The 25,187-nt window shown below is 44.0% G+C and overlaps 1 protein-coding gene across 1 annotated transcript in view; it reads right to left on the bottom strand.

Moving 5' to 3' along the window:
* The window catches only part of LOC147677759 (uncharacterized), a 774,570-nt gene extending 753,023 nt beyond the window's left edge, over nt 1-21,547 (bottom strand). The window contains exon 1 of the mRNA XM_086945584.1: nt 21,110-21,547. Coding sequence (XP_086801710.1) covers nt 21,110-21,547 — 438 coding nt within the window. The remainder of the gene's footprint in view (nt 1-21,109) is intronic.
* Between the last annotated feature and the right edge of the window lie 3,640 nt (nt 21,548-25,187).

The raw sequence follows: 25,187 nt of genomic DNA, 5'->3' as shown, positions 1-25,187 counted from the left end.
TGAGGGAGTGTTTGAGTGTTTGCGGGAGTGTTTGAGTGTTTGCGGGAGTGTTTGAGTGTTTGCGTGTTTGCGAGAGTGTTTGCGTGTTTGCGGGAGTGTTTGCGGGAGTGTTTGCGGGAGTGTTTGCGGGAGTGTTTGAGTGTTTGCGGGAGTGTTTGCGGGAGTGTTTGAGTGTTTGCGTGAGTGTTTGCGGGAGTGTTTGAGTGTTTGCGTGAGTGTTTGCGGGAGTGTTTGAGTGAGTGTTTGAGTGTTTGCGGGAGTGTTTGAGTGTTTGCGGGAGTGTTTGAGTGTTTGCGGGAGTGTTTGCGGGAGTGTTTGAGTGTTTGTGTGTTTGCGGGAGTGTTTGCGTGTTTGCGGGAGTGTTTGCGGGAGTGTTTGCGTGAGTTTTTGAGTGTTTGCGGGAGTGTTTGCGGGAGTGTTTGCGTGTTTGAGTGGTTGCGGGAGTGTTTGCGTGTTTGCGGGAGTGTTTGCGGGAGTGTTTGAGTGTTTGCGGGAGTGTTTGAGTGTTTGCGGGAGTGTTTGAGTGTTTGCGTGTTTGCGGGAGTGTTTGTGGGAGTGTTTGAGTGTTTGAGTGTTTGCGTGTTTGCGGGAGTGTTTGAGTGTTTGCGGGAGTGTTTGAGGGAGTGTTTGAGTGTTTGCGGGAGTGTTTGCGGGAGTGTTTGAGTGTTTGCGGGAGTGTTTGAGTGTTTGCGTGTTTGCGAGAGTGTTTGCGTGTTTGCGGGAGTGTTTGCGGGAGTGTTTGCGGGAGTGTTTGCGGGAGTGTTTGAGTGTTTGCGGGAGTGTTTGCGGGAGTGTTTGAGTGTTTGCGTGAGTGTTTGCGGGAGTGTTTGAGTGTTTGCGTGAGTGTTTGCGGGAGTGTTTGAGTGAGTGTTTGAGTGTTTGCGGGAGTGTTTGAGTGTTTGCGGGAGTGTTTGAGTGTTTGCGGGAGTGTTTGAGTGTTTGCGGGAGTGTTTGCGGGAGTGTTTGAGTGTTTGAGTGTTTGCGGGAGTGTTTGAGTGTTTGCGTGTTTGCGGGAGTGTTTGCGTGTTTGCGGGAGTGTTTGCGGGAGTGTTTGCGTGAGTTTTTGAGTGTTTGCGGGAGTGTTTGCGGGAGTGTTTGCGTGTTTGAGTGGTTGCGGGAGTGTTTGCGTGTTTGCGGGAGTGTTTGCGGGAGTGTTTGAGTGTTTGCGGGAGTGTTTGAGTGTTTGCGGGAGTGTTTGAGTATTTGCGTGTTTGCGGGAGTGTTTAAGTGTTTGAGTGTTTGCGTGTTTGTGGGAGTGTTTGCGTGTTTGCGGGAGTGTTTGCGGGAGTGTTTGAGTGTTTGCGTGTTTGCGGGAGTGTTTGAGTGTTTGCGTGTTTGCGGGAGTGTTTGAGTGTTTGAGTGTTTGAGTGTTTGCGTGTTTGCGGGAGTGTTTGCGGGAGTGTTTGAGTGTTTGCGGGAGTGTTTGAGTGTTTGCGGGAGTGTTTGAGTGTTTGCGGGAGTGTTTGCGGGAGTGTTTGCGTGTTTGCGGGAGTGTTTGAGTGTTTGCGGGAGTGTTTGAGTGTTTGCGTGTTTGCGGGAGTGTTTGTGGGAGTGTTTGAGTGTTTGCGGGAGTGTTTGCGGGAGTGTTTGAGTGTTTGTGGGAGTGTTTGCGGGAGTGTTTGAGTGTTTGCGTGTTTGCGGGAGTGTTTGCAGGAGTGTTTGCGTGTTTGCGGGAGTGTTTGCGTGTTTGCGGGAGTGTTTGCGGGAGTGTTTTAGTGTTTGCGGGAGTGTTTGCGGGAGTGTTTGAGTGTTTGAGTGTTTGCGGGAGTGTTTGAGTGTTTGAGTGTTTGTGGGAGTGTTTGAGTGTTTGCGGGAGTGTTTGAGTGTTTGCGGGAGTGTTTGAGTGTTTGCGTGTTTGCGGGAGTGTTTGAGTGTTTGCGGGAGTGATTGAGTGTTTGCGGGAGTGTTTGCGGGAGTGTTTGCGGGAGTGTTTGAGTGTTTGCGGGAGTGTTTGCGGAAGTGTTTGAGTGTTTGAGTGTTTGCGTGTTTGCGGGAGTGTTTGCGGGAGTGTTTGAGTGTTTGCGGGTTTGCGGGAGTGTTTGAGTGTTTGCGGGAGTGTTTGAGTGTTTGCGGGAGTGTTTGCGGGAGTGTGAGTGTTTGCGGGAGTGTGAGTGTTTGCGGGAGTGTTTGAGTGTTTGCGGGAGTGTTTGCGGGAGTGTTTGAGTGTTTGCGGGAGTGTTTGAGTGTTTGCGGGAGTGTTTGCGGGAGTGTTTGAGTGTTTCGTGTTTGCGGGAGTGTTTGCGGGAGTGTTTGAGTGTTTGTGTGTTTGCGGGAGTGTTTGAGTGTTTGCGTGTTTGCGGGAGTGTTTGTGGGAGTGTTTGAGTGTTTGCGTGTTTGCGGGAGTGTTTGCGGGAGTGTTTGAGTGTTTGCGGGAGTGTTTGAGTGTTTGCGGGAGTGTTTGCGGGAGTGTTTGAGTGTTTGCGGGAGTGTTTGCGTGTTTGCGGGAGTGTTTGCGTGTTTGCGGGAGTGTTTGCGGGAGTGTTTGAGTGTTTGCGGGAGTGTTTGCGGGAGTGTTTGAGTGTTTGCGGGAGTGTTTGCGGGAGTGTTTGAGTGTTTGCGGGAGTGTTTGCGGGAGTGTTTGAGTGTTTGCGTGAGTGTTTGCGGGAGTGTTTGCGTGAGTGTTTGCGGGAGTGTTTGAGTGTTTGAGTGTTTGCGGGAGTGTTTGCGGGAGTGTTTGCGGGAGTGTTTGAGTGTTTGAGTGTTTGCGGGAGTGTTTGAGTGTTTGCGTGTTTGCGGGAGTGTTTGCGTGTTTGCGGGAGTGTTCGCGGGAGTGTTTGCGTGAGTTTTTGAGTGTTTGCGGGAGTGTTTGCGGGAGTGTTTGCGTGTTTGAGTGGTTGCGGGAGTGTTTGCGTGTTTGCGGGAGTGTTTGCGGGAGTGTTTGAGTGTTTGCGGGAGTGTTTGAGTGTTTGCGGGAGTGTTTGAGTGTTTGCGTGTTTGCGGGAGTGTTTGAGTGTTTGCGTGTTTGTGGGAGTGTTTGCGTGTTTGCGGGAGTGTTTCAGTGTTTGCGTGTTTGCGGGAGTGTTTGCGGGAGTGTTTGAGTGTTTGCGGGAGTGTTTGAGTGTTTGCGGGAGTGTTTGCGGGAGTGTTTGAGTGTTTGCGGGAGTGTTTGCGGGAGTGTTTGAGTGTTTGCGGGAGTGTTTGCGGGAGTGTTTGCGGGAGTGTTTGAGTGTTTGCGGGAGTGTTTGAGTGTTTGAGTGTTTGAGTGTTTGAGTGTTTGAGTGTTTGAGTGTTTGCGTGTTTGCGGGAGTGTTTGCGGGAGTGTTTGAGTGTTTGCGGGAGTGTTTGAGTGTTTGCGGGAGTGTTTGCGGGAGTGTTTGCGGGAGTGTTTGAGTGTTTGCGTGTTTGCGGGAGTGTTTGAGTGTTTGCGGGAGTGTTTGAGTGTTTGCGTGTCTGCGGGAGTGTTTGAGTGTTTGCGTGTTTGCGGGAGTGTTTGTGGGAGTGTTTGAGTGTTTGCGGGAGTGTTTGCGGGAGTGTTTGAGTGTTTGCGGGAGTGTTTGCGGGAGTGTTTGCGGGAGGGTTTGAGGGAGTGTTTGCGGGAGTGTTTGAGTGTTTGCGGGAGTGTTTGCGGTAGTGTTTGAGTGTGTGCTGGAGTGTTTGGGGGAGTGTTTGAGTGTTTGCGTGAGTGTTTGCGGGAGTGTTTGAGTGTTTGCGGGAGTGTTTGCGGGAGTGTTTGAGTGTTTGCGGGAGTGTTTGTGGGAGTGTTTGAGTGTTTGCGGGAGTGTTTGCGGGAGTGTTTGCGGGAGTGTTTGAGTGTTTGCGGGAGTGTTTGCGTGTTTGCAGGAGTGTTTGCGGGAGTGTTTGCGTGTTTGCACGAGTGTTTGCGGGAGTTTTTGAGTGTTTGCGGGAGTGTTTGCGGGAGTGTTTGCGGGAGTGTTTGAGTGTTTGCGGGAGTGTTTGAGTGTTTGCGTGTTTGCGGGAGTGTTTGAGTGTTTGCGGGAGTGTTTGAGTGTTTGAGTGTTTGCGTGTTTGCGGGAGTGTTTGCGTGTTTGCGTGTTTGCGGGAGTGTTTGAGTGTTTGCGGGAGTGTTTGTGGGAGTGTTTGAGTGTTTGAGTGTTTGAGTGTTTGAGTGTTTGAGTGTTTGCTGGAGTGTTTGCGGGAGTGTTTGAGTGTTTGCGGGAGTGTTTGAGTGTTTGCGGGAGTGTTTGCGGGAGTGTTTGAGTGTTTGCGGGAGTGTTTGCGGGAGTGTTTGAGTGTTTGCGGGAGTGTTTGCGGGAGTGTTTGCGGGAGTGTTTGAGTGTTTGCGGGAGTGTTTGCGGGAGTGTTTGAGTGTTTGCGGGAGTGTTTGCGGGAGTGTTTGAGTGTTTGCGGGAGTGTTTGCAGGAGTGTTTGAGTGTTTGCGGGAGTGTTTGCGGGAGTGTTTGAGTGTTTGCGGGAGTGTGTGTTGGAGTGTTTGCGTGTTGGAGTGTTTGCGGGAGTGTGTGTTGGAGTGTTTGCGTGTTGGAGTGTTTGCGGGAGTGTGTGTTGGAGTGTTTGCGTGTTGGAGTTTTTGCGGGAGTGCTTGAGTGTTTGCGTGTTTGCGTGAGTGTTTGAGTGTTTGCGGGAGTGTTTGAGTGTTTGCGGGAGTGTTTGAGTGTTTGCGGGAGTGTTTGCGGGAGTGTTTGAGGGAGTGTTTGAGTGTTTGCGTGTTTGCGGGAGTGTTTGAGTGTTTGCGGGAGTGTTTGCGTGTTTGCAGGAGTGTTTGCGGGAGTGTTTGCGTGTTTGCAGGAGTGTTTGCGGGAGTGTTTGAGTGTTTGCGGGAGTGTTTGAGTGTTTGCGGGAGTGTTTGAGTGTTTGCGTGTTTGCGGGAGTGTTTGAGTGTTTGCGTGTTTGCGGGAGTGTTTGCGTGTTTGCAGGAGTGTTTGCGGGAGTGTTTGCGTGTTTGCAGGAGTGTTTGCGGGAGTGTTTGCGTGTTTGCGGGAGTTTTTGAGTGTTTGCGGGAGTGTTTGCGGGAGTGTTTGCGGGAGTGTTTGAGTATTTGCGGGAGTGTTTGCGGGAGTTTTTGAGTGTTTGCGGGAGTGTTTGCGGGAGTGTTTGAGTATTTGCGGGAGTGTTTGAGTGTTTGCGGGAGTGTTTGCGGGAGTGTTTGAGTGTTTGCGGGAGTGTTTGAGTGTTTGCGGGAGTGTTTGCGGGAGTGTTTGAGTGTTTGCGGGAGTGTTTGAGTGTTTGCGGGAGTGTTTGCGGGAGTGTTTGAGTGTTTGCGGGAGTGTGTGTTGGAGTGTTTGCGGGAGTGTGTTGGAGTGTTTGCGTGTTGGAGTGTTTGCGGGAGTGTGTGTTGGAGTGTTTGCGTGTTGGAGTGTTTGCGGGAGTGTGTGTTGGAGTGTTTGCGTGTTGGAGTGTTTGCGGGAGTGTGTGTTGGAGTGTTTGCGTGTTGGATTGTTTGCGGGAGTGTGTGTTGGAGTGTTTGCGTGTTGGAGTTTTTGCGGGAGTGTGTGTTGGAGTGTTTGCGTGTTAGAGTGTTTGCGTGTTGGAGTGTTTGCGTGTTGGAGTGTTTGCGTGAGTGTTTGCGTGAGTGTTTGCGTGAGTGTTTGCGTGAGTGTTTGCGGGAGTGTTTGCGTGTTTGCGGGAGTGTTTGCGGGAGTGTTTGCGTGTTTGCGGGAGTGTTTGCGGGAGTGTTTGCGTGTTTGCGGGAGTGTTTGCGGGAGTGTCGGCGTGTTGGAGTGTTTGCGGGAGTGTGTGTTGGAGTGTTTGCGTGTTGGAGTGTTTGCGGGAGTGTGTGTTGGAGTGTTTGCGTGTTGGAGTGTTTGCGGGAGTGTGTGTTGGAGTGTTTGCGTGTTGGAGTGTTTGCGGGAGTGTGTGTTGGAGTGTTTGCGTGTTGGAGTGTTTGCGGGAGTGTGTGTTGGAGTGTTTGCGTGTTGGAGTGTTTGCGGGAGTGTGTGTTGGAGTGTTTGCGTGTTGGAGTTTTTGCGGGAGTGTGTGTTGGAGTGTTTGCGTGTTGGAGTGTTTGCGTGTTGGAGTGTTTGCGTGAGTGTTTGCGTGAGTGTTTGCGGGAGTGTTTGCGTGTTTGCGGGAGTGTTTGCGTGTTTGCGGGAGTGTTTGCGTGTTTGCGGGAGTGTTTGCGTGTTTGCGGGAGTGTTTGCGGGAGTGTCGGCGTGTTGGAGTGTTTGCGGGAGTGTGTGTTGGAGTGTTTGCGTGTTGGAGTGTTTGCGGGAGTGTGTGTTGGAGTGTTTGCGTGTTGGAGTGTTTGCGGGAGTGTGTGTTGGAGTGTTTGTGTGTTGGAGTGTTTGCGGGAGTGTGTGTTGGAGTGTTTGCGTGTTGGAGTGTTTGCGGGAGTGTGTGTTGGAGTGTTTGCGTGTTGGAGTGTGTGCGGGAGTGTGTGTTGGAGTGTTTGCGTGTTGGAGTGTGTGCGGGAGTGTGTGTTGGAGTGTTTGCATGTTGGAGTGTGTGCGGGAGTGTGTGCGGGAGTGTGTGTTGGAGTGTTGGAGTGTTTGCGGGAGTGTGTGTTGGAGTGTGTGCGTGTTGGAGTGTTTGCGGGAGTGTGTTGGAGTGTTTGCGTGTTGGAGTGTTTGCGGGAGTGTGTGTTGGAGTGTTTGCGTGTTGGAGTGTTTGCGGGAGTGTGTGTTGGAGTGTTTGCGTGTTGGAGTGTTTGCGGGAGTGTGTGTTGGAGTGTTTGCGGGAGTGTGTGTTGGAGTGTTTGCGGGAGTGTGTGTTGGAGTGTTTGCGGGAGTGTGTGTTGGAGTGTTTGCGGGAGTGTGTGTTGGAGTGTTTGCGGGAGAGTGTGTTTGCGGGAGAGTGTGTTTGCGGGAGAGTGTGTTTGCGGGAGAGTGTGTTTGCGGGAGAGTGTGTTTGCGGGAGAGTGTGTTTGCGGGAGAGTGTGTTTGCGAAGTGATGTAGCTAGTAAATAGTGATTGTGAAAGTGTGGTTGTGAATAGTGGTTGTGAATAGTGGTTGTGAATAGTGCTTGTGAATAGTGGTTGTGAATAGTGGTTGTGAATAGTGGTTGTGAATAGTGGTTGTGAAAGTGTGTTTGTGAATAGTGGTTGTGAATAGTGGTTGTGAGAGTGTGTTTGTGAATAGTGGTTGTGAATAGTGGTTGTGAATAGTGGTTGTGAATAGTGGTTGTGAATAGAGGTTGTGAATAGTGTGTTTGCGAAAGTGTGTTTGTGAATAGTGGTTGTGAATAGTGGTTGTGAATAGTGGTTGTGAAAGTGTGTTTGCGAAAGTGTGTTTGCGAAAGTGTGTTTGCGAAAGTGTGTTTGCGAAAGTGTGTTTGTGATTAGTGGTTGTGAATAGTGGTTGTGAATAGTGGTTGTGAATAGTGGTTGTGAATAGTGGTTGCGAAAGTGTGTTTGCGAAAGTGTGTTTGCGAAAGTGTTTGTGAATAGTGGTTGTGAAAGTGTGTTTGCGATGTGATGTAGCTAGTAAATAGTGGTTGTGAAAGTGTGTTTGTGAATAGTGGTTGTGAATAGTGGTTGTGAATAGTGGTTGTGAATAGTGGTTGTGAATAGTGGTTGTGAAAGTGTGTTTGCGAAGTGATGTAGCTAGTAAATAGTGGTTGTGAAAGTGTGTTTGTGAATAGTGGTTGTGAATAGTGGTTGTGAATAGTGGTTGTGAATAGTGGTTGTGAATAGTGGTTGTGAATAGTGTGTTTGTGAATAGTGGTTGTGAATAGTGGTTGTGAAAGTGTGTTTGCGAAAGTGTGTTTGTGAATAGTGGTTGTGAATAGTGGTTGTGAATAGTGTGTTTGTGAATAGTGGTTGTGAATAGTGGTTGTGAAAGTGTGTTTGCGAAAGTGTGTTTGCGAAAGTGTGTTTGCGAAAGTGTGTTTGCGAAAGTGTGTTTGCGAAAGTGTGTTTGCGGAAGTGTGTTTGCGGAAGTGTGTTTGCGGAAGTGTGTTTGCGAATAGTGGTTGTGAATTGTGTTTGTGAAAGTGTGTTTGCGAAAGTGTGTTTGCGAAAGTGTGTTTGCGAAAGTGTGTTTGCGAAAGTGTGTTTGCGAATAGTGGTTGTGAAAGTGTGTTTGCGAAAGTGTGTTTGTGAATAGTGGTTGCAAAAGTGTGTTTGCGAAAGTGTGTTTGCGAAAGTGTGTTTGCGAAAGTGTGTTTGCGAATAGTGGTTGTGAAAGTGTGTTTGTGAATAGTGGTTGTGAAAGTGTGTTTGCGAAAGTGTGTTTGTGAATAGTGGTTGTGAAAGTGTGGTTGTGAATAGTGGTTGTGAATAGTGGTTGTGAATAGTGGTTGTGAATAGTGGTTGTGAATAGTGGTTGTGAAAGTGTGTTTGTGAAAGTATGTTTGTGAATAGTGGTTGTGAAAGTGTGTTTGTGAAAGTGTGTTTGTGAAAGTGTGTTTGTGAATAGTGGTTGTGAAAGTGTGTTTGCGAAAGTGTGTTTGTGAATAGTGGTTGTGAAAGTGTTTGCGAAAGTGTGTTTGCGAAAGTGTGTTTGCGAAAGTGTGTTTGCGAAAGTGTGTTTGCGAAAGTGTGTTTGTGATTAGTGGTTGTGAAAGTGTGTTTGCGAAAGTGTGTTTGTGAATAGTGGTTGTGAAAGTGTGTTTGTGAATAGTGGTTGTGAATAGTGGTTGTGAATAGTGGTTGTGAAAGTGTGTTTGTGAATAGTGGTTGTGAAAGTGTGTTTGTGAATAGTGGTTGTGAATAGTGGTTGTGAATAGTGGTTGTGAATAGCGGTTGTGAATAGTGGTTGTGAAAGTGTGTTTGTGAATAGTGGTTGTGAATAGTGGTTGTGAATAGTGGTTGTGAAAGTGTGTTTGCGAAAGTGTGTTTGTGAATAGTGGTTGTGAATTGTGTTTGCGAAAGTGTGTTTGTGAATAGTGGTTGTGAAAGTGTGTTTGTGAATAGTGGTTGTGAAAGTGTGTTTGTGAAAGTGTGTTTGTGAAAGTGTGTTTGTGAAAGTGTGTTTGTGAATAGTGGTTGTGAATAGTGGTTGTGAAAGTGTGTTTGTGAATAGTGGTTGTGAATAGTGTTTGTGAATAGTGTTTGTGAATAGTGTTTGTGAATAGTGTTTGTGAATAGTGGTTGTGAATTGTGTTTGTGAATAGTGTTTGTGAATAGTGTTTGTGAATTGTGTTTGTGAATAGTGGTTGTGAAAGTGTGTTTGTGAATAGTGGTATAGTGTTTGTGAATAGTGGTTGTGAATTGTGTTTGTGAATAGTGTTTGTGAATAGTGTTTGTGAATTGTGTTTGTGAATAGTGGTTGTGAAAGTGTGTTTGTGAATAGTGGTTGTGAAAGTGTGTTTGTGAATAGTGGTTGTGAATAGTGGTTGTGAATAGTGGTTGTGAAAGTGTGTTTGTGAATAGTGGTTGTGAAAGTGTGTTTGTGAATAGTGGTTGTGAATAGTGGTTGTGAATAGTGGTTGTGAATAGTGGTTGTGAATAGTGGTTGTGAATAGTGGTTGTGAATAGTGGTTGTGAAAGTGTGTTTGTGAATAGTGGTTGTGAATAGTGGTTGTGAAAGTGTGTTTGCGAAAGTGTGTTTGTGAATAGTGGTTGTGAATTGTGTTTGCGAAAGTGTGTTTGTGAATAGTGGTTGTGAAAGTGTGTTTGTGAATAGTGGTTGTGAAAGTGTGTTTGTGAAAGTGTGTTTGTGAAAGTGTGTTTGTGAATAGTGGTTGTGAATAGTGGTTGTGAAAGTGTGTTTGTGAATAGTGGTTGTGAATAGCGGTTGAGAATTGTGTTTGTGAAAGTGTGTTTGTGAAAGTGTGTTTGTGAAAGTGTGTTTGTGAAAGTGTGTTTGTGAATTGTGGTTGTGAATAGTGGTTGTGAATAGTGGTTGTGAATAGTGGTTGTGAATAGTGGTTGTGAATAGTGGTTGTGAATAGTGGTTGTGAATAGTGGTTGTGAATAGTGGTTGTGAAAGTGTGTTTGTGAATAGTGGTTGTGAATTGTGTTTGTGAATAGTGGTTGTGAATAGTGGTTGTGAATTGTGTTTGTGAATAGTGGTTGTGAATTGTGTTTGTGAATAGTGGTTGTGAATAGTGGTTGTGAATTGTGTTTGTGAATAGTGGTTGTGAAAGTGTGTTTGTGAATAGTGGTTGTGAAAAGTGGTTGAGAATTGTGTTTGTGAAAGTGTGTTTGTGAAAGTGTGGTTGTGAATTGTGGTTGTGAATAGTGGTTGTAAATAGTGGTTGTGAATAGTGGTTGTGAATTGTAGTTGTGAATAGTGGTTGTGAATAGTGGTTGTGAATTGTGGTTGTGAATAGTGGTTGTGAAAGTGTGTTTGTGAAAGTGTGTTTGTGAAAGTGTGTTTGTGAAAGTGTGTTTGTGAAAGTGTTTGTGAAAGTGTGTTTGTGAAAGTGTGTTTGTGAATTGTGTTTGTGAATTGTGTTTGTGAATTGTGTTTGTGAATAGTGGTTGTGAATAGTGGTTGTGAATAGTGGTTGTGAATAGTGTTTGTGAATAGTGTTTGTGAATAGTGTTTGTGAATAGTTGTTGTGAATAGTGTTTGTGAATAGTGTTTGTGAATAGTGTTTGTGAATAGTGTTTGTGAATTGTGTTTGTGAATAGTGTTTGTGAATAGTGTTTGTGAATAGTGTTTGTGAATTGTGTTTGTGAATAGTGGTTGTGAATTGTGTTTGTGAATAGTGGTTGTGAATAGTGGTTGTGAATTGTGTTTGTGAATAGTGGTTGTGAAAGTGTGTTTGTGAATAGTGGTTGTGAAAAGTGGTTGAGAATTGTGTTTGTGAAAGTGTGTTTGTGAAAGTGTGGTTGTGAATTGTGGTTGTGAATAGTGGTTGTAAATAGTGGTTGTGAATAGTGGTTGTGAATTGTAGTTGTGAATAGTGGTTGTGAATAGTGGTTGTGAATTGTGGTTGTGAATAGTGGTTGTGAAAGTGTGTTTGTGAAAGTGTGTTTGTGAAAGTGTGTTTGTGGAAAGGGGCGACCACTCGGTCCCCCCGAACGTATGGCAGAGTGCCTCGATCCCCCCGGGAAGCCATTTTGGGCGGGAGGCGCGTCTCGGCTGGTATGCCCGAAGCGGCGTAGCCGGGGCGCGCTTTTTCCCGCCCTAGAGTGGGCTGGCCTAGACACTGACGCGGCTGGCCACGCCCTCGGGGCAGGCAGGGGCGGGTTTACGCCCGCCCTGAAGATGGATAAAAAGGGACGCAAGACCAGAAGACATCCTCTTGTTCCTGTGCTCTGAAGCTGCACCTCCTCGCTGCACGTGAGCTCGAGACGGAACGAAGAGCCAATTTTGAGCGTTTTAATCGTTCTTGTTTGTTTTACAGTTACTTTGTTGGAGAATGCCGAAGAAGATGGGAAAGCGCATGACTACTGACCAGATGCTGCGTGTTCTCATGAAGGAGATGTCCGAGCTAAAAAAGCGGGTGGACAAGAATGAGGAAGGGGGTCCAAAACGTCCTTTGGCGGGAGCAGCCCCGGAAGGGAGAAACAAGAGGCCCAGGAGGGGGGCAGCGGGTGAAGACATCCCGGGTCCCAGTGCCCCGCTCGAGGCTCCAGCTCCCGTGCCGGAGGAGGGGAATCCAATTCCCGTTGTGGTCACCCCCGTGTCCGAGGATGATATGCCGCCCGAGCTGGTAGCACAATTGGCAGCGTGGTTGGGAAAAGGTAACGAGGGCGCCACGGCTGTCGATGCGCAGGCGCTGATAAAGCAATTGCGGGAGAAACGGGAAGCAGCCAAGGTGCCCGTGCCGGCTGCAGTAGGGGACAAGACACCAGGGACGATTGCGACCACCGAGGCAGCGTCAGGTGCAGGTAAGCGGCCATTGCCGATCGCGAGGGATGAGTCAACACCCTCTCGGAGAGAAAAGTTGGGGCAACATGTTCCTTTGGCAATTATGGAAAAGATTTGGGCGGGGGAGTATGTGAACATTTTCTCACTGCTTGTTGATCATTATGAGGTAGAGCATGTAAAGAGTCAGAAGGATCTCATGCATCCAAGTGTTTGGCGAGCAAAAATGGCCGCCTTTAAAGTGAATGAGAATATCGGCAATTGGGGCAATGCTTGGGGAATCTTTACATCAATCTTGGGGGAACGTAGACCTGAGTTGCTTTCCGAGTTCCCAATCTATCAATCACGAATCATGGGGTACTCGACATCGCACCAGGGTAATCATTGGTTCTGTTACGATAATCTGTTCAGAAAGGAAAAAGAGCATAATAAAAGTTTAACCTGGGATTGTTATGATTCCTTGACTTGGGATAAAATGAAGGAGTCAGGAATGTTGAAAATGCCGTTGGTGGGAAGTAATGTTGGCGAATCCTCCCGGCAATATGCGGGGACGCCCTTTCGATCAGGTACGGGTGCCGACGATTACTCGAAACCTGCCGGCAATACCGGGAAAAGGGGTTTCTGCTTTAATTACAACAGAGGTAAATGTACTAGACCCCAGGGATTGTGTAAATTCAAACATGAATGTAGTGGTTGTGGGTCGTCCCATCCTGAGTCCTCGTGCAGAGCCAGAACGGGTGATAATGGGGGGAGAGGAGGTGCCAAACAGGTCTAATATAGTCCGAGGGGCGCCTTTACCTACCCCAGTTGATACCCTGGCGATGATTCCCTGGCTCAGTGAATACCCGGATCGTACTTCTGCTGGGGTGCTGCGGAACGGTTTTTCGTATGGTTTCCGCATCCCGGTTGGGGACTTTCAGGGTGTGGAAAAGTGTAAAAATCAACTGTCCATCTTGCAGCATACGACCGTAGTACAGGATAAGATCCGGAAAGAGGTGACTCGAGGTCGGGTCGCCGGCCCGTTTAGTGCACCCCCGGTCCGGAATTTTGTGTGTTCTCCCTTAGGGGTAGTCCCCAAGAAAGACCCCGGTGAGTTCCGACTGATTCATAATTTATCAGCTCCACGAGGTCTTTCCGTAAATGATGCAATCGATCCAGAAGTGTGTTCGGTGCGGTACGCATCCTTCGATGAGGCCGTAGCCATTTTAAATCGCCTGGGGCCCGGGGCGCTGATGGCGAAGTCAGATATCGAGTCAGCGTTCCGATTGCTCCCGGTACACCCAGACGACCAGCGTCTCCTAGGATTCATGTTTCAGGGTTGTTATTACATGGATAGGTGTATGCCAATGGGGTGCTCTATATCCTGTGCTTATTTCGAGAAATTCAGTAGTTTTCTACAATGGGTCTTCAGAAAGAAAACAGGTTGCCAAGATGTAATGCACTACCTTGATGATTTTCTGTTTCTTGGGGCAGCCGGGGATCTTGAATGTGGCCGGGCCTTGGCCGAATTTTGTGTGTTAATGAAACAGTTTGGTGTGCCATTGGCGCCGGGTAAAACAGTGGGTCCTACGACTTGCCTCGAGTTTCTGGGGATCGAGTTGGACTCCATTGAAGGGTGTTTCCGTTTGCCATCTGAGAAAGTGTTGAAGTTCAGGGCTGCGCTGCAAGTGTGTATAAATGCATCAAAAGTTACGCTGCAACAATTACAGCAGTTGGTGGGACAGTTGAATTTTGCCCTGAGGGTAATGCCAATGGCCCGCCCCTTTTCCCGTTCAATTGCCCAAGCGATGGTCGGCCTTAAAGAGTGCCATCATCGCACGAGACTATCGGCCGAGATCCGCCAGGACATGCGTATTTGGTTAGCATTTCTGGCGGACTTCAATGGTGAATCGTCTGGAATGAACCAGCCGTGTCTTCTGAAGAGCTGGGGCTGTGGACAGATTCAGCAGGAAGCATAGGTTTTGGCGCCATCTTCGGCACGAAATGGTCGGCACAAAGATGGCCGACATGGTGGCATGAGAATGGTCTGACTAGTAATATTGCTTTCCTGGAACTGTTTCCCATCTTGGTGGCCTTGAGGACATGGCCCGATGGGTTCAAAGATCACTCCGTCATATTTTGGTCTGACAATATGACCGTGGTCGAGTGCATCAATAGTCAGGCAGCACGTTGTAAACTGATTTTAAGACTGCTTAAGGAAATTGTTTTACTATGTATGCAATTGAACGTGCTATTCAGAGCAAAACATGTTCCAGGGGTGATGAATCAGGCGGCTGACGCACTGTCTCGTTTTCAAATGCAGGCTTTTTCGGGTTTCCTCCCCTCAGCGGACCCAGAGCCGGCACCCTTTCCCAAAGCTCTCTGGTCTCTCGGTGCCCCAAACTTCGTCACCTCGTGGGAGAGAGTCTAGCACCAAGGACGAGGAAGGCATACGAAGGGGCGTTTCGGGCCTATTTAGCCTTTTTGGGGAGTGATAGAGAGCGACTTTGGGGTCACGAGGAAGGGGTAGTGAATTTCCTGATGTCCTTACGTAGGGCTGGGAAGTCGGTGGCTACGGCCCAGAGGCATCGTGCTGCCATTTCCTTTGTTGCCAGAGCACACGCTATCCAGGACCCAACAGCGTCCTTCGTTGTACAGAAAGCGCTGCGTGGGTGGCAACGCCTTGAGGGTCGCAGAGTAGATGAAAGGCGCCCGATAGGTTTGGATAGATTGTCCCAGTTGTTGGCCACACTCCCGGCCACATGTTCATCTCAGTTTGAGGCGGTGCTGTTCCGAGCCGCTTTTACGCTAGCATTTCACGGAGCAATGCGGGTAAGCGAACTAGTTGCAAGGAACAAACTGGATGTGGCAGGGGGTTTGTGCCAGGAACACGTTCAGATCAGGGGAGAAACAATGACTGTCTCCTTTGTAAAATCCAAGACTGATCAAGATAGGATGGGTGACTGCGTCATCATACGCAGGATTCCTGGGTCCTCCATGTGTCCGGTAAAGTGTTTAGAGGATTACCTAGCACGAAGGGTGGCATCATGGGGAGGGACTTTGTTAAGACACGCTGACGCCACCCCACTGACGAAATTTCAGTTTCAGCGGGTGCTTGCGATGTCAATTGCCGCTGCGGGCTTGAACCCGGGCGAATTTGGGACCCATTCCTTTCGGATAGGGGCTGCTACGGAAGCTACAGCCAGGGGTCTTAATGTTGAGCAAGTGAAACGAGTGGGGCGTTGGTCCTCCAATTGTTACAAAAGATACGTGCGGTTGCACATGTTGTGAAGCTGTAATAATGTACTCACGCTTCTTGTTTTTGTTTGGTTTTCAGTTACGCAAGCCTACGAGGCGGGGCGGACTATGCAGTCGACCCTACACCGGGCCAGCGGTCAGACATCACCGGCTGTGAAAAAGGAGGTGTGGGTCGTGGGCCACTCATACGTGAGGCGTGCCGCAGACGTATTCAAAGCAGGTGACATGATTCACGTAGCTGGGGAATACGGGTACAGGATGTCCTTCTACGGAAGGGGCGGTCTCTGTATTGACCAGTTTCAAACATTTTTTGAGGGTTTGTTAGGGCGGACAAGGTCACCGCCGTCTATAGTTATAGTGCATGTTGGGGGTAATGATTTGGTCACCATCGGTAGACGACTACTCCTGGAGGCAATGCTTTCCACCGTAAGTTGGTTGGCGAGGAGAGTTCCGGGGTGCACGATTGCATGGTCCCATTTGATTCCACGAAAGGTGTGGCGGGGGGCTATCTCTATTCCTGCTTTGAACCATTCTGTTAGAAAGCTTAACAATAAAGTGAGTAGGTTGTTCCGTTCCAGGACATTGCATTCTATTTCTCATAGCTGTATTAATGATGACAGTATGTATTCGGGGGATGGTGTGCATTTGTCTTGGGTGGGGAATGAGTTACTCTTAGGAGACTTCTTAGCATGGTTAAAATCGTTGAAACATGACCTTTAGGTAGGAGTTGTGTGGGGGGTCCGGATAGCCGGTCAACTATCCGGCCTGTGGCGGTAAGGTCATGATCGGTGAGCACTAATTGGAAGATCCCTATGAGTGGGCGTCACCCAACACGGATGGGAGCGCTCGGGGGAGGTGGCCTTTGGCCCCTCAACGGGGAGGCGGTCCCTTCTAAGGATGGGTCGCCGAAAGAAGAGGAAAGGCGGTCAAGGCCCCTTCCTGTGTAGGAGGGGTTACAGCCCCCTCCTGGGGAATTTCCCGGGGCCAGTGACATCTGCGACGACAGATGCGGTAAGTTGTGTGGGGTTGGGGGGAGGTCTACGATACCTTCTAGATACCTCACACGAGTCTTCGAACGACCTTTAACTGGCGTCGAGTTGATAAGTGCCCCCGTCAAGTCAAGGGAAATTGGTAGTAGTTGCACTTGAGTACGCCTCAGTGCTGTCGCCCCTCCAAGTGGGGGGGGTATGTCTGGTTAGGGATCTTGACACCGGTTACGACCTTGCCGTTGGCCCTTAAACGTTAGGATGTACAATTTCAATATTTCAAGTAAATGTTTTGTAGGATGATAGTTCGGCTAGGAGAACCTCTGTATTAGAGAATCTGTTAAGGTTAGCCAAACATCGCAATGTGGTATGAAATTGTACATTAATGTTTAAATGTTTATAATTTTTTGTTTTAATAAATACGGCCGGGAGGGTCACTCCCTCCCACTTCCAAAAACTTCAAGAACTGTTTCCGGTTTCCCTCCTTTGGGGATTGTGTTGAGAGGGGGTGGCGGGTATCTCAGCCATATGGAAAGGGGCGACCACTCGGTCCCCCCGAACGTATGGCAGAGTGCCTCGATCCCCCCGGGAAGCCATTTTGGGCGGGAGGCGCGTCTCGGCTGGTATGCCCGAAGCGGCGTAGCCGGGGCGCGCTTTTTCCCGCCCTAGAGTGGGCTGGCCTAGACACTGACGCGGCTGGCCACGCCCTCGGGGCAGGCAGGGGCGGGTTTACGCCCGCCCTGAAGATGGATAAAAAGGGACGCAAGACCAGAAGACATCCTCTTGTTCCTGTGCTCTGAAGCTGCACCTCCTCGCTGCACGTGAGCTCGAGACGGAACGAAGAGCCAATTTTGACCCACCCACCAGCCCCTGAGGACAGCCAGTGGTTTTAATAAATTTTGATCAATTATTCTATTTCGTTTACAGGTTATTGTAGTGTTGTGTTGATGTTGAAATGCTTAATAAAGATTGGTCTAATTTTACAAGTTTGCGATTAAAGAACTTCGGATGTAAGGTCCATTTATAAACAGGTTTTTCGGTCATAGTGGCCAATGTAGTTTCGTTTAGTTAGCAGTTGTCGTATTTATTTTGGTCGGGCGGTAAGGTCATGATCGGTGAGCACTAATTGGAAGATCCCTATGAGTGGGCGTCACCCAACACGGATGGGAGCGCTCGGGGGAGGTGGCCTTTGGCCCCTCAACGGGGAGGCGGTCCCTTCTAAGGATGGGTCGCCGAAAGAAGAGGAAAGGCGGTCAAGGCCCCTTCCTGTGTAGGAGGGGTTACAGCCCCCTCCTGGGGAATTTCCCGGGGCCAGTGACATCTGCGACGGCAGATGCGGTAAGTTGTGTGGGGTTGGGGGGAGGTCTACGATACCTTCTAGATACCTCACACGAGTCTTCGAACGACCTTTAACTGGCGTCGAGTTGATAAGTGCCCCCGTCAAGTCAAGGGAAATTGGTAGTAGTTGCACTTGAGTACGCCTCAGTGCTGTCGCCCCTCCAAGTGGGGGGGGTATGTCTGGTTAGGGATCTTGACACCGGTTACGACCTTGCCGTTGGCCCTTAAACGTTAGGATGTACAATTTCAATATTTCAAGTAAATGTTTTGTAGGATGATAGTTCGGCTAGGAGAACCTCTGTATTAGAGAATCTGTTAAGGTTAGCTAAACATCGCAATGTGGTATGAAATTGTACATTAATGTTTAAATGTTTATAATTTTTTGTTTTAATAAATACGGCCGGGAGGGTCACTCCCTCCCACTTCCAAAAACTTCAAGAACTGTTTCCGGTTTCCCTCCTTTGGGGATTGTGTTGAGAGGGGGTGGCGGGTATCTCAGCCATATGAAAGTGTGTTTGTGAAAGTGTTTGTGAAAGTGTGTTTGTGAAAGTGTGTTTGTGAATTGTGTTTGTGAATTGTGTTTGTGAATTGTGTTTGTGAATAGTGGTTGTGAATAGTGGTTGTGAATAGTGGTTGTGAATAGTGGTTGTGAATAGTGTTTGTGAATAGTGTTTGTGAATAGTGTTTGTGAATAGTGGTTGTGAATAGTGTTTGTGAATAGTGTTTGTGAATAGTGTTTGTGAATAGTGGTTGTGAATTGTGTTTGTGAATAGTGTTTGTGAATAGTGTTTGTGAATAGTGTTTGTGAATAGTGGTTGTGAATTGTGGTTGTGAATAGTGGTTGTGAATAGTGGTTGTGAATTGTGTTTGTGAATAGTGGTTGTGAATAGTGGTTGTGAAAGTGTGTTTGTGAATAGTGGTTGTGAATTGTGTTTGTGAAAGTGTGTTTGTGAAAGTGTGTTTGTGAATAGTGGTTGTGAAAGTGTGTTTGTGAATAGTGGTTGTGAATTGTGTTTGTGAATAGTGGTTGTGAATAGTGGTTGTGAATAGTGGTTGTGAATTGTGTTTGTGAATAGTGGTTGTGAATAGTGGTTGTGAAAGTGTGTTTGTGAATAGTGGTTGTGAATTGTGTTTGTGAATAGTGGTTGTGAATAGTGGTTGTGAATTGTGTTTGTGAATAGTGGTTGTGAATATTGGTTGTGAATAGTGGTTGTGAATAGTGGTTGTGAATAGTGGTTGTGAAAGTGTGTTTGTGAATAGTGGTTGTGAAAAGTGGTTGAGAATTGTGTTTGTGAAAGTGTGTTTGTGAAAGTGTGGTTGTGAATTGTGGTTGTGAATAGTGGTTGTAAATAGTGGTTGTGAATAGTGGTTGTGAATTGTAGTTGTGAATAGTGGTTGTGAATAGTGGTTGTGAATTGTGGTTGTGAATAGTGGTTGTGAATAGTGGTTGTGAATAGTGGTTGTGAACTGTGTTTGTGAATAGTGGTTGTGAATTGTGTTTGTGAATAGTGGTTGTGATATAGTGGTTGTGAATAGTGGTTGTGAATAGTGGTTGTGAATAGTGGTTGTGAATTGTGTTTGTGAATTGTGTTTGTGAATTGTGGTTGTGAATAGTGGTTGTGATAGTGTGTTTGTGAAAGTGTGTTTGTGAAAGTGTGTTTGTGAAAGTGTGTTTGTGAATAGTGGTTGTGTAAGTGTGTTTGTGAAAGTGTGTTTGTGAATGGTGGTTGTGAAAGTGTGTTTGTGAAAGTATGTTTGTGAATAGTGGTTGTGAAAGTGTGTTTGTGAAAGTGTGTTTGTGAAAGTGTGTTTGTGAATAGTGGTTGTGAAAGTGTGTTTGTGAAAGTGTGTTTGTGAAAGTGTGTTTGTGAAAGTGTGTTTGTGAAAGTGTGTTTGTGAAAGTGTGTTTGTGAAAGTGTGTTTGTGAAAGTGTGTTTGTGAAAGTGTGTTTGTGAAAGTGTGCTTGTGAATAGTGGTTGTGAATTGTGGTTGTGAATAGTGGTTGTGAATTGTGGTTGTGAATTGTGTTTGTGAATAGTGTTTGTGAATAGTGTTTGTGAATAGTGTTTGTGAATAGTGTTTGTGAATAGCGTTTGTGAATAGTGTTTGTGAATAGTGTTTGTGAATAGTGTTTGTGAATAGTGTTTGTGAATAGTGGTTGTGAATTGTGTTTGTGAATAGTGTTTGTGAATAGTGTTTGTGAATAGTGTTTGTGAATAGTGGTTGTGAATTGTTTGTGAAATGTTTGTGAATTGTGTTTGTGAATAGTGGTTGTGAATAGTGGTTGTGAATAGTGTCTGTGAATAGTGGTTGTGAATTGTGTTTGTGAATAGTGGTTGTGAATTGTGTTTGTGAATAGTGGTTGTGAATTGTGGTTGTGAATTGTGGTTGTGAATAGTGGTTGTGAATAGTGGTTGTGAATTGTGGTTGTGAATAGTGCTTGTGAATAGTGCTTGTGAATAGTGCTTGTGAATAGTGGTTGTGAATTGTGGTTGTGAATAGTGGTTGTGAATTGTGGTTGTGAATTGTGGTTGTGAAAGTGTGTTTGTGAAAGTATGTTTGTGAATAGTGTTTGTGAATAGTGTTTGTGAATAGTGTTTGTGAATAGTGTTTGTGAATAGTGTTTGTGAATAGTGTTTGCGAATAGTGTTTGTGAATAGTGGTTGTGAATAGTGGTTGTGAATAGTGGTTGTGAATTGTTTGTGAATAGTGGTTGTGAATTGTGTTTGTGAATAGTGGTTGTGAATTGTGTTTGTGAATAGTGGTTGTGAATTGTTTGTGAATAGTGGTTGTGAATTGTGTTTGTGAATAGTGGTTGTGAATTGTGTTTGTGAATAGTGGTTGTGAATTGTGTTTGTGAATAGTGTTTGTGATAGTGTGTTTGTGAAAGTGTGTTTGTGAATAGTGGTTGTGAAAGTGTGTTTGTGAAAGTGTGTTTGTGAATAGTGGTTGTGAAAGTGTGTTTGTGAAAGTATGTTTGTGAATAGTGGTTGTGAATAGTGGTTGTGAAAGTGTGTTTGTGAAAGTGTGTTTGTGAATAGTGGTTGTGAATTGTGTTTGTGAAAGTGTGTTTGTGAATAGTGGTTGTGAATTGTGTTTGTGAATTGTGTTTGTGAATAGTGGTTGTGAATAGTGGTTGTGAATAGTGGTTGTGAATAGTGTTTGTGAATAGTGGTTGTGAATAGTGTTTGTGAATAGTGTTTGTGAATTGTGTTTGTGAATTGTGTTTGTGAATTGTGTTTGTGAATAGTGGTTGTGAATAGTGGTTGTGAATAGTGGTTGTGAATAGTGGTTGTGAATTGTGTTTGTGAATAGTGGTTGTGAATTGTGTTTGTGAATAGTGGTTGTGAATTGTGTTTGTGAATAGTGGTTGTGAATTGTGTTTGTGAATAGTGGTTGTGAATAGTGGTTGTGAATAGTGGTTGTGAATTGTGGTTGTGAATTGTGGTTGTGAATTGTGTTTGTGAATAGTGTTTGTGAATAGTGGTTGTGATAGTGTGTTTGTGAATAGTGGTTGTGATAGTGTGTTTGTGAATAGTGGTTGTGATAGTGTGTTTGTGAGATTTTTTGTAATAGTATTTTTTAAAGACTGTAAGTGTTTTGTAAAGGGTGTTTTATATTGTGTGGGTGCAATAGTGTGCTAGTGGTAAAGAGTTTGTGTGTTTAATATTGTTGTAGTTAAAGACTGTGTTGTAGAAAGTAGTGTGTGAAAGAAGGGTGTATGTGTAATAGTGTGTGTGCGAAATAGTATGTAATAGTGTTGTTTTGGAACTGTGTGTGTGTGAAACAATGTTTGCTAGTTTTTGTTTGAAAGATTGTGCGGTAAGTATTGTGTGCAAGAGTATGTGTGAAAGAGTGTGTGGTATATAGTGTGTGTGTAAAAGTGTGTTAAAGGGTGTGTGTGATAATTTTGTTTATTTTTATAAGCTTACCTCTGCAATTGTCACAGAAATGCTCATTAATGAGCGTAGTGTAGATGCTTTAACTGTTTTTATAGGTGATATTGGTGGAGCAGGGGGTTGTAGGATATATTCTGCCTCTTGTATAATTTCTTGAGGTATAGTTAAGGGGATCATGCGGGATATTTTCGTTTGTTTCGTGATGATAATCACATTGTTTTTGGATAAGAAATTTCGAATCATAATAGCTTGTCCTTCTTTAGTTTGCTGGTAAAATTGCTCATTGTAGCATGTTGCTTTAATGCAACTACTTTCATCAGCTAGAGCTAGATGATACATGACTTTGTTCTCTTGTTTTGCATTTGTATAGTTTGTTTTTGTTGAACATTTTACAATGTTGGCTCTGATTGTTTTTTGGTACGGTTTGTTGTCTTCATGTTTAGATTTTTTGAGGTCTTGTATGGAAATCATCTGAAACGAGAGTAAATGTTAGTACACATTCTGAACATAAATATTTCCCCTTTTGCTATTACCTGTAATAAAATAGCATGTTAATGAAGTGTTTGCATTTTAAACTGCCACCCATAATGCTTTGTGATCACTATATTATGATTCTAATGTACCGTAGTGCATGATGTTGTCATTAGTATAGATGTGATCTTGTGTTGAATTGTAGTCTGTTGTGTATTGTTGTATTTTTTGCTGGAATTGAAATTGCTGCAGCATATATTCTAATAGCAAAGTTCTGTTTGGTGACATTTGTGTTAAATCTATATTGAAGTCTCCCATGATGACATATTTCGAATTTGGATAAAAGTTAATTATGCTACTTAAAACTTGTAATAATGTCTGCAAACATACATGTGGTGGTTTGTACAGTATAATAAATAAGTATTCAGAATCATTAAGATGCTGAGTGAAAAATAAAAAAGTCAATTTCGTGTTGTGTTTCATATATTGGTGATAAAAGCATGTTTTTCTTGTAATAAATGGCAATACCATGCTTTGTTTGCGGTTAGTGAAATTTATCAAATAATACTAGGTGATATTATTCTATTAAGAACGTATTCTTATCTGCTTTTCTAGTTGTGTTTATTTCAGTGAGGCATATAATATCACTGTTCATGATATTTTTGTCTGATTTAATAGCAGTGTAATTTCTTTGCAAGGACCGTATGTTATGGACAATTATATTACACTGTTGTTTATAGCTATCTAATTGTGGTACTGATATTTGTAATTGCATGTGTGTTCTTAAACGTGTCATTTCTTCATGTACTTTTGGATGTACAGCTATTTTGTCTTGCTGAAAGTTTCTAATGTATATGTTGGCTAAAGATTTAGCTCTGCTTAAAGCTACGTAATGCATATGATGTACTTTACTGTTGTTAAAGTGAATGTAAAGGGGCTCAATTGTTTCTCCTTGTGTTCTATGTATAGTTCTTGCAGATGATTGTCGCAATGGGAATTGTTTGCGTATAATTGTTATAAATTTCTGGGTATATTGGAAATGCCGTGTAATAGCATGAATTGGTGTCCAATGAGGCAAAATATTACTGTGATATATGTGTTTGTTTTCTTGTCTTGTTAATTTGCCTACTGTTTCTTTATCCAAATTACATTTGGGCTGTTATTGATAGCTTCTACAAATTCTACTATACCTGTTGCACCATTTGTTAAACCATCATTGACATTTATATTGTTAGTTAAATCATATCTTAATTTTAATGCAATATGTAATATTGATGGCAGGCTCATTGTTTTAGTAGGATCTGTGGGCAACTGTTGGAGTAATTTTTTTTTTTTACTGCTTCACTTAAGTCTGCTGCAACTGTATCTATTGCTGTAGCTGTGTAAACTGGGTAATGGGTTATATGTTCTAATAAAACTGCATTATTTATGCTATTCACTTCATTGTTAGTTCCCATAATGTAAGGGATCGTTTTGCTAATGTTTTCAGGTGGTTCTATTTCTCGTGTTTTTATCTGTATAATATCTTCATTTGTTTGTTTCCCTTCTCTTAATCTGTTTAGTAGTTCAGCAAATGGTAAGTCATTTTGTTGTCTCATGATTTTAGTTAACTCAACTAACTTGAAATGTGTCTGCCATAAATTAGTACTTACTGGCCTGTATGAATGTTTCGGGTTGTCAAATATGTATGGGTCAAAAACTGGCTTCAATTGGTAAAAGTCTCCAATTGCTAAAATAGATATTCCGCCAAAAGGGAGATCAGACATTTTTATCTCTTGCAATCTATTATGTATGAAATTGAATACATTAGCCCCTACCATTGATATTTCATCAATTATTAGCAATTTAAGATGCATTAGCTGACCTTGTAGTGTGCTTCTATTCTCATGAGTTAGCGGTCTATGAGTTAGTGTTTGTGATATTGGTATTTTAAAAGTACTATGTAGTGTTTTGCCTTGAATGTTATGTGCTGCTTTGCCAGTTGGAGCTGTAAGCAATACATATGTTATCTGGGTTTTCTCCTGCTTTTGTATTGTAATAACGTACTAATGTTTGGTAAAGTGCTGTAATAAGGAAACTTTTGCCTACTCCTGCACCACCTGTACAAAATGTGTAGCATGGGGTTTCTTTTGTTTTAACCCAATGCAAATGATGATATATAAAGTTAAGTTGTTCTGCTGTTAGATTTTGCATTATACTGTCATATTGTTCTTTTGGCATTATGTTATTGGTTAGTGCTTCTTCTGTACTTGTACTTCTAATGCCTAAATCAAATGATAGGTCATACAATGGCTTTTCATTATTTTGCACTTCATGGAATATGGTGTTATCTGCTTCGGTATCTATTGGTGGTAGCAATGTATCTAATATACTAGTTTCATTGCTATTAGTTGTTAGTTGTTTATTATGTTTATTATATTTATTATGGTTAGTCAACTGCATCTTTAAGTTCTAGATAGCGTTCATAATACGTTTCCTTGTTATTAATTATATTATGTTCATTTCTCCATGGGTAAAAAAGCATGAGCAATTCTCTATAGTAATTTTCAAGTCATTTTTGATAAATCTGCAATAGCGAATTACTCTTGCTTTTTTTCTTTTTATGTAGTCTGTTTTGTGTACTAAATTTATCTCAAGTTCTTCGTCATCTGAGCTATGAAAGTTATTTTCAATAAGGAAATTGTCATGGCCTGTTTCTTGTTTTCCTTTTACATTTCTTCTTTTCATTATACATAGATGCATAGTCAGCTAATGTACATGTTTCTAATTTTACAGGGCGTTTGCTGTACCTCACTATAATATTATCATATTTTATTTTACAAGACTCATCTGGTAAAGAATTGATAGTTTCGATGTCTTTTAATAAGTATGTACGCTTTTCATTAGGACTTGTATTGATAAATACAAAAGATCTTGAACTTTTCCGTAAAGGAATTTGTAGTATTAGATATGCTGCTTCTTGGGCACTTATTTCTGTACAGTTTAAGAATTTGTTACCTATATGCTTAAGTTGTTCTTTAATACTTGGATTGGCATGTACTTTTTTAGCAGCTTGGGCAATTAATTTGCTCATTCCTCGCTGTGATTTACTAATGTATGAAACAATATACGCAGCACATGCATATGCATCTAAGATGTATTGTATATCTATGTTTGCTTGCCATGCTTGCAAAATAGTAGGATTGTAGTTCTTTATAAAGCATTCAGCTGGTGTCCTTCAAGAAAATAGTATTTTTTCTATAATAGATTGTATACATAAAGTATATTGTTTTAAATCTATGTTCATTGAATGTAAAAACTGTTCAAAAGTATAATTTGAAAATTCTTGGCTGTTTATAGTTAGATGTATTAGTTCAATTTGTTGTAAGAGCTCTTTATCTGTTTTGTCTAGCTCTATTGGTTCTAGTATAAAAGTTTCAGGCATTGGATATCTGGGATAATGATATTTGCATGTTCTTTTATGTTTGATACGGCAGTTTTTTGTATGGCCGTGTCTTTGTAGAGGTAGTAAAGACTCTATATCTTGTTCTTGTGTTTTTGCACATGTAACATACTTATTTATGAAAGTAGTGACTTAATTTTTATCTGAACTTTCATATAGTGGAGCATTTTCTATCCATATTATAGCATGTATATGTGG

Source organism: Lissotriton vulgaris, chromosome 12 (genome assembly GCF_964263255.1).
Source record: "Lissotriton vulgaris chromosome 12, aLisVul1.2, whole genome shotgun sequence".
NCBI lineage: Eukaryota > Metazoa > Chordata > Amphibia > Caudata > Salamandridae > Lissotriton > Lissotriton vulgaris.
Note: the sequence above shows the minus strand (reverse complement) of the source record. Positions and strands in the feature narration are given on the sequence as shown.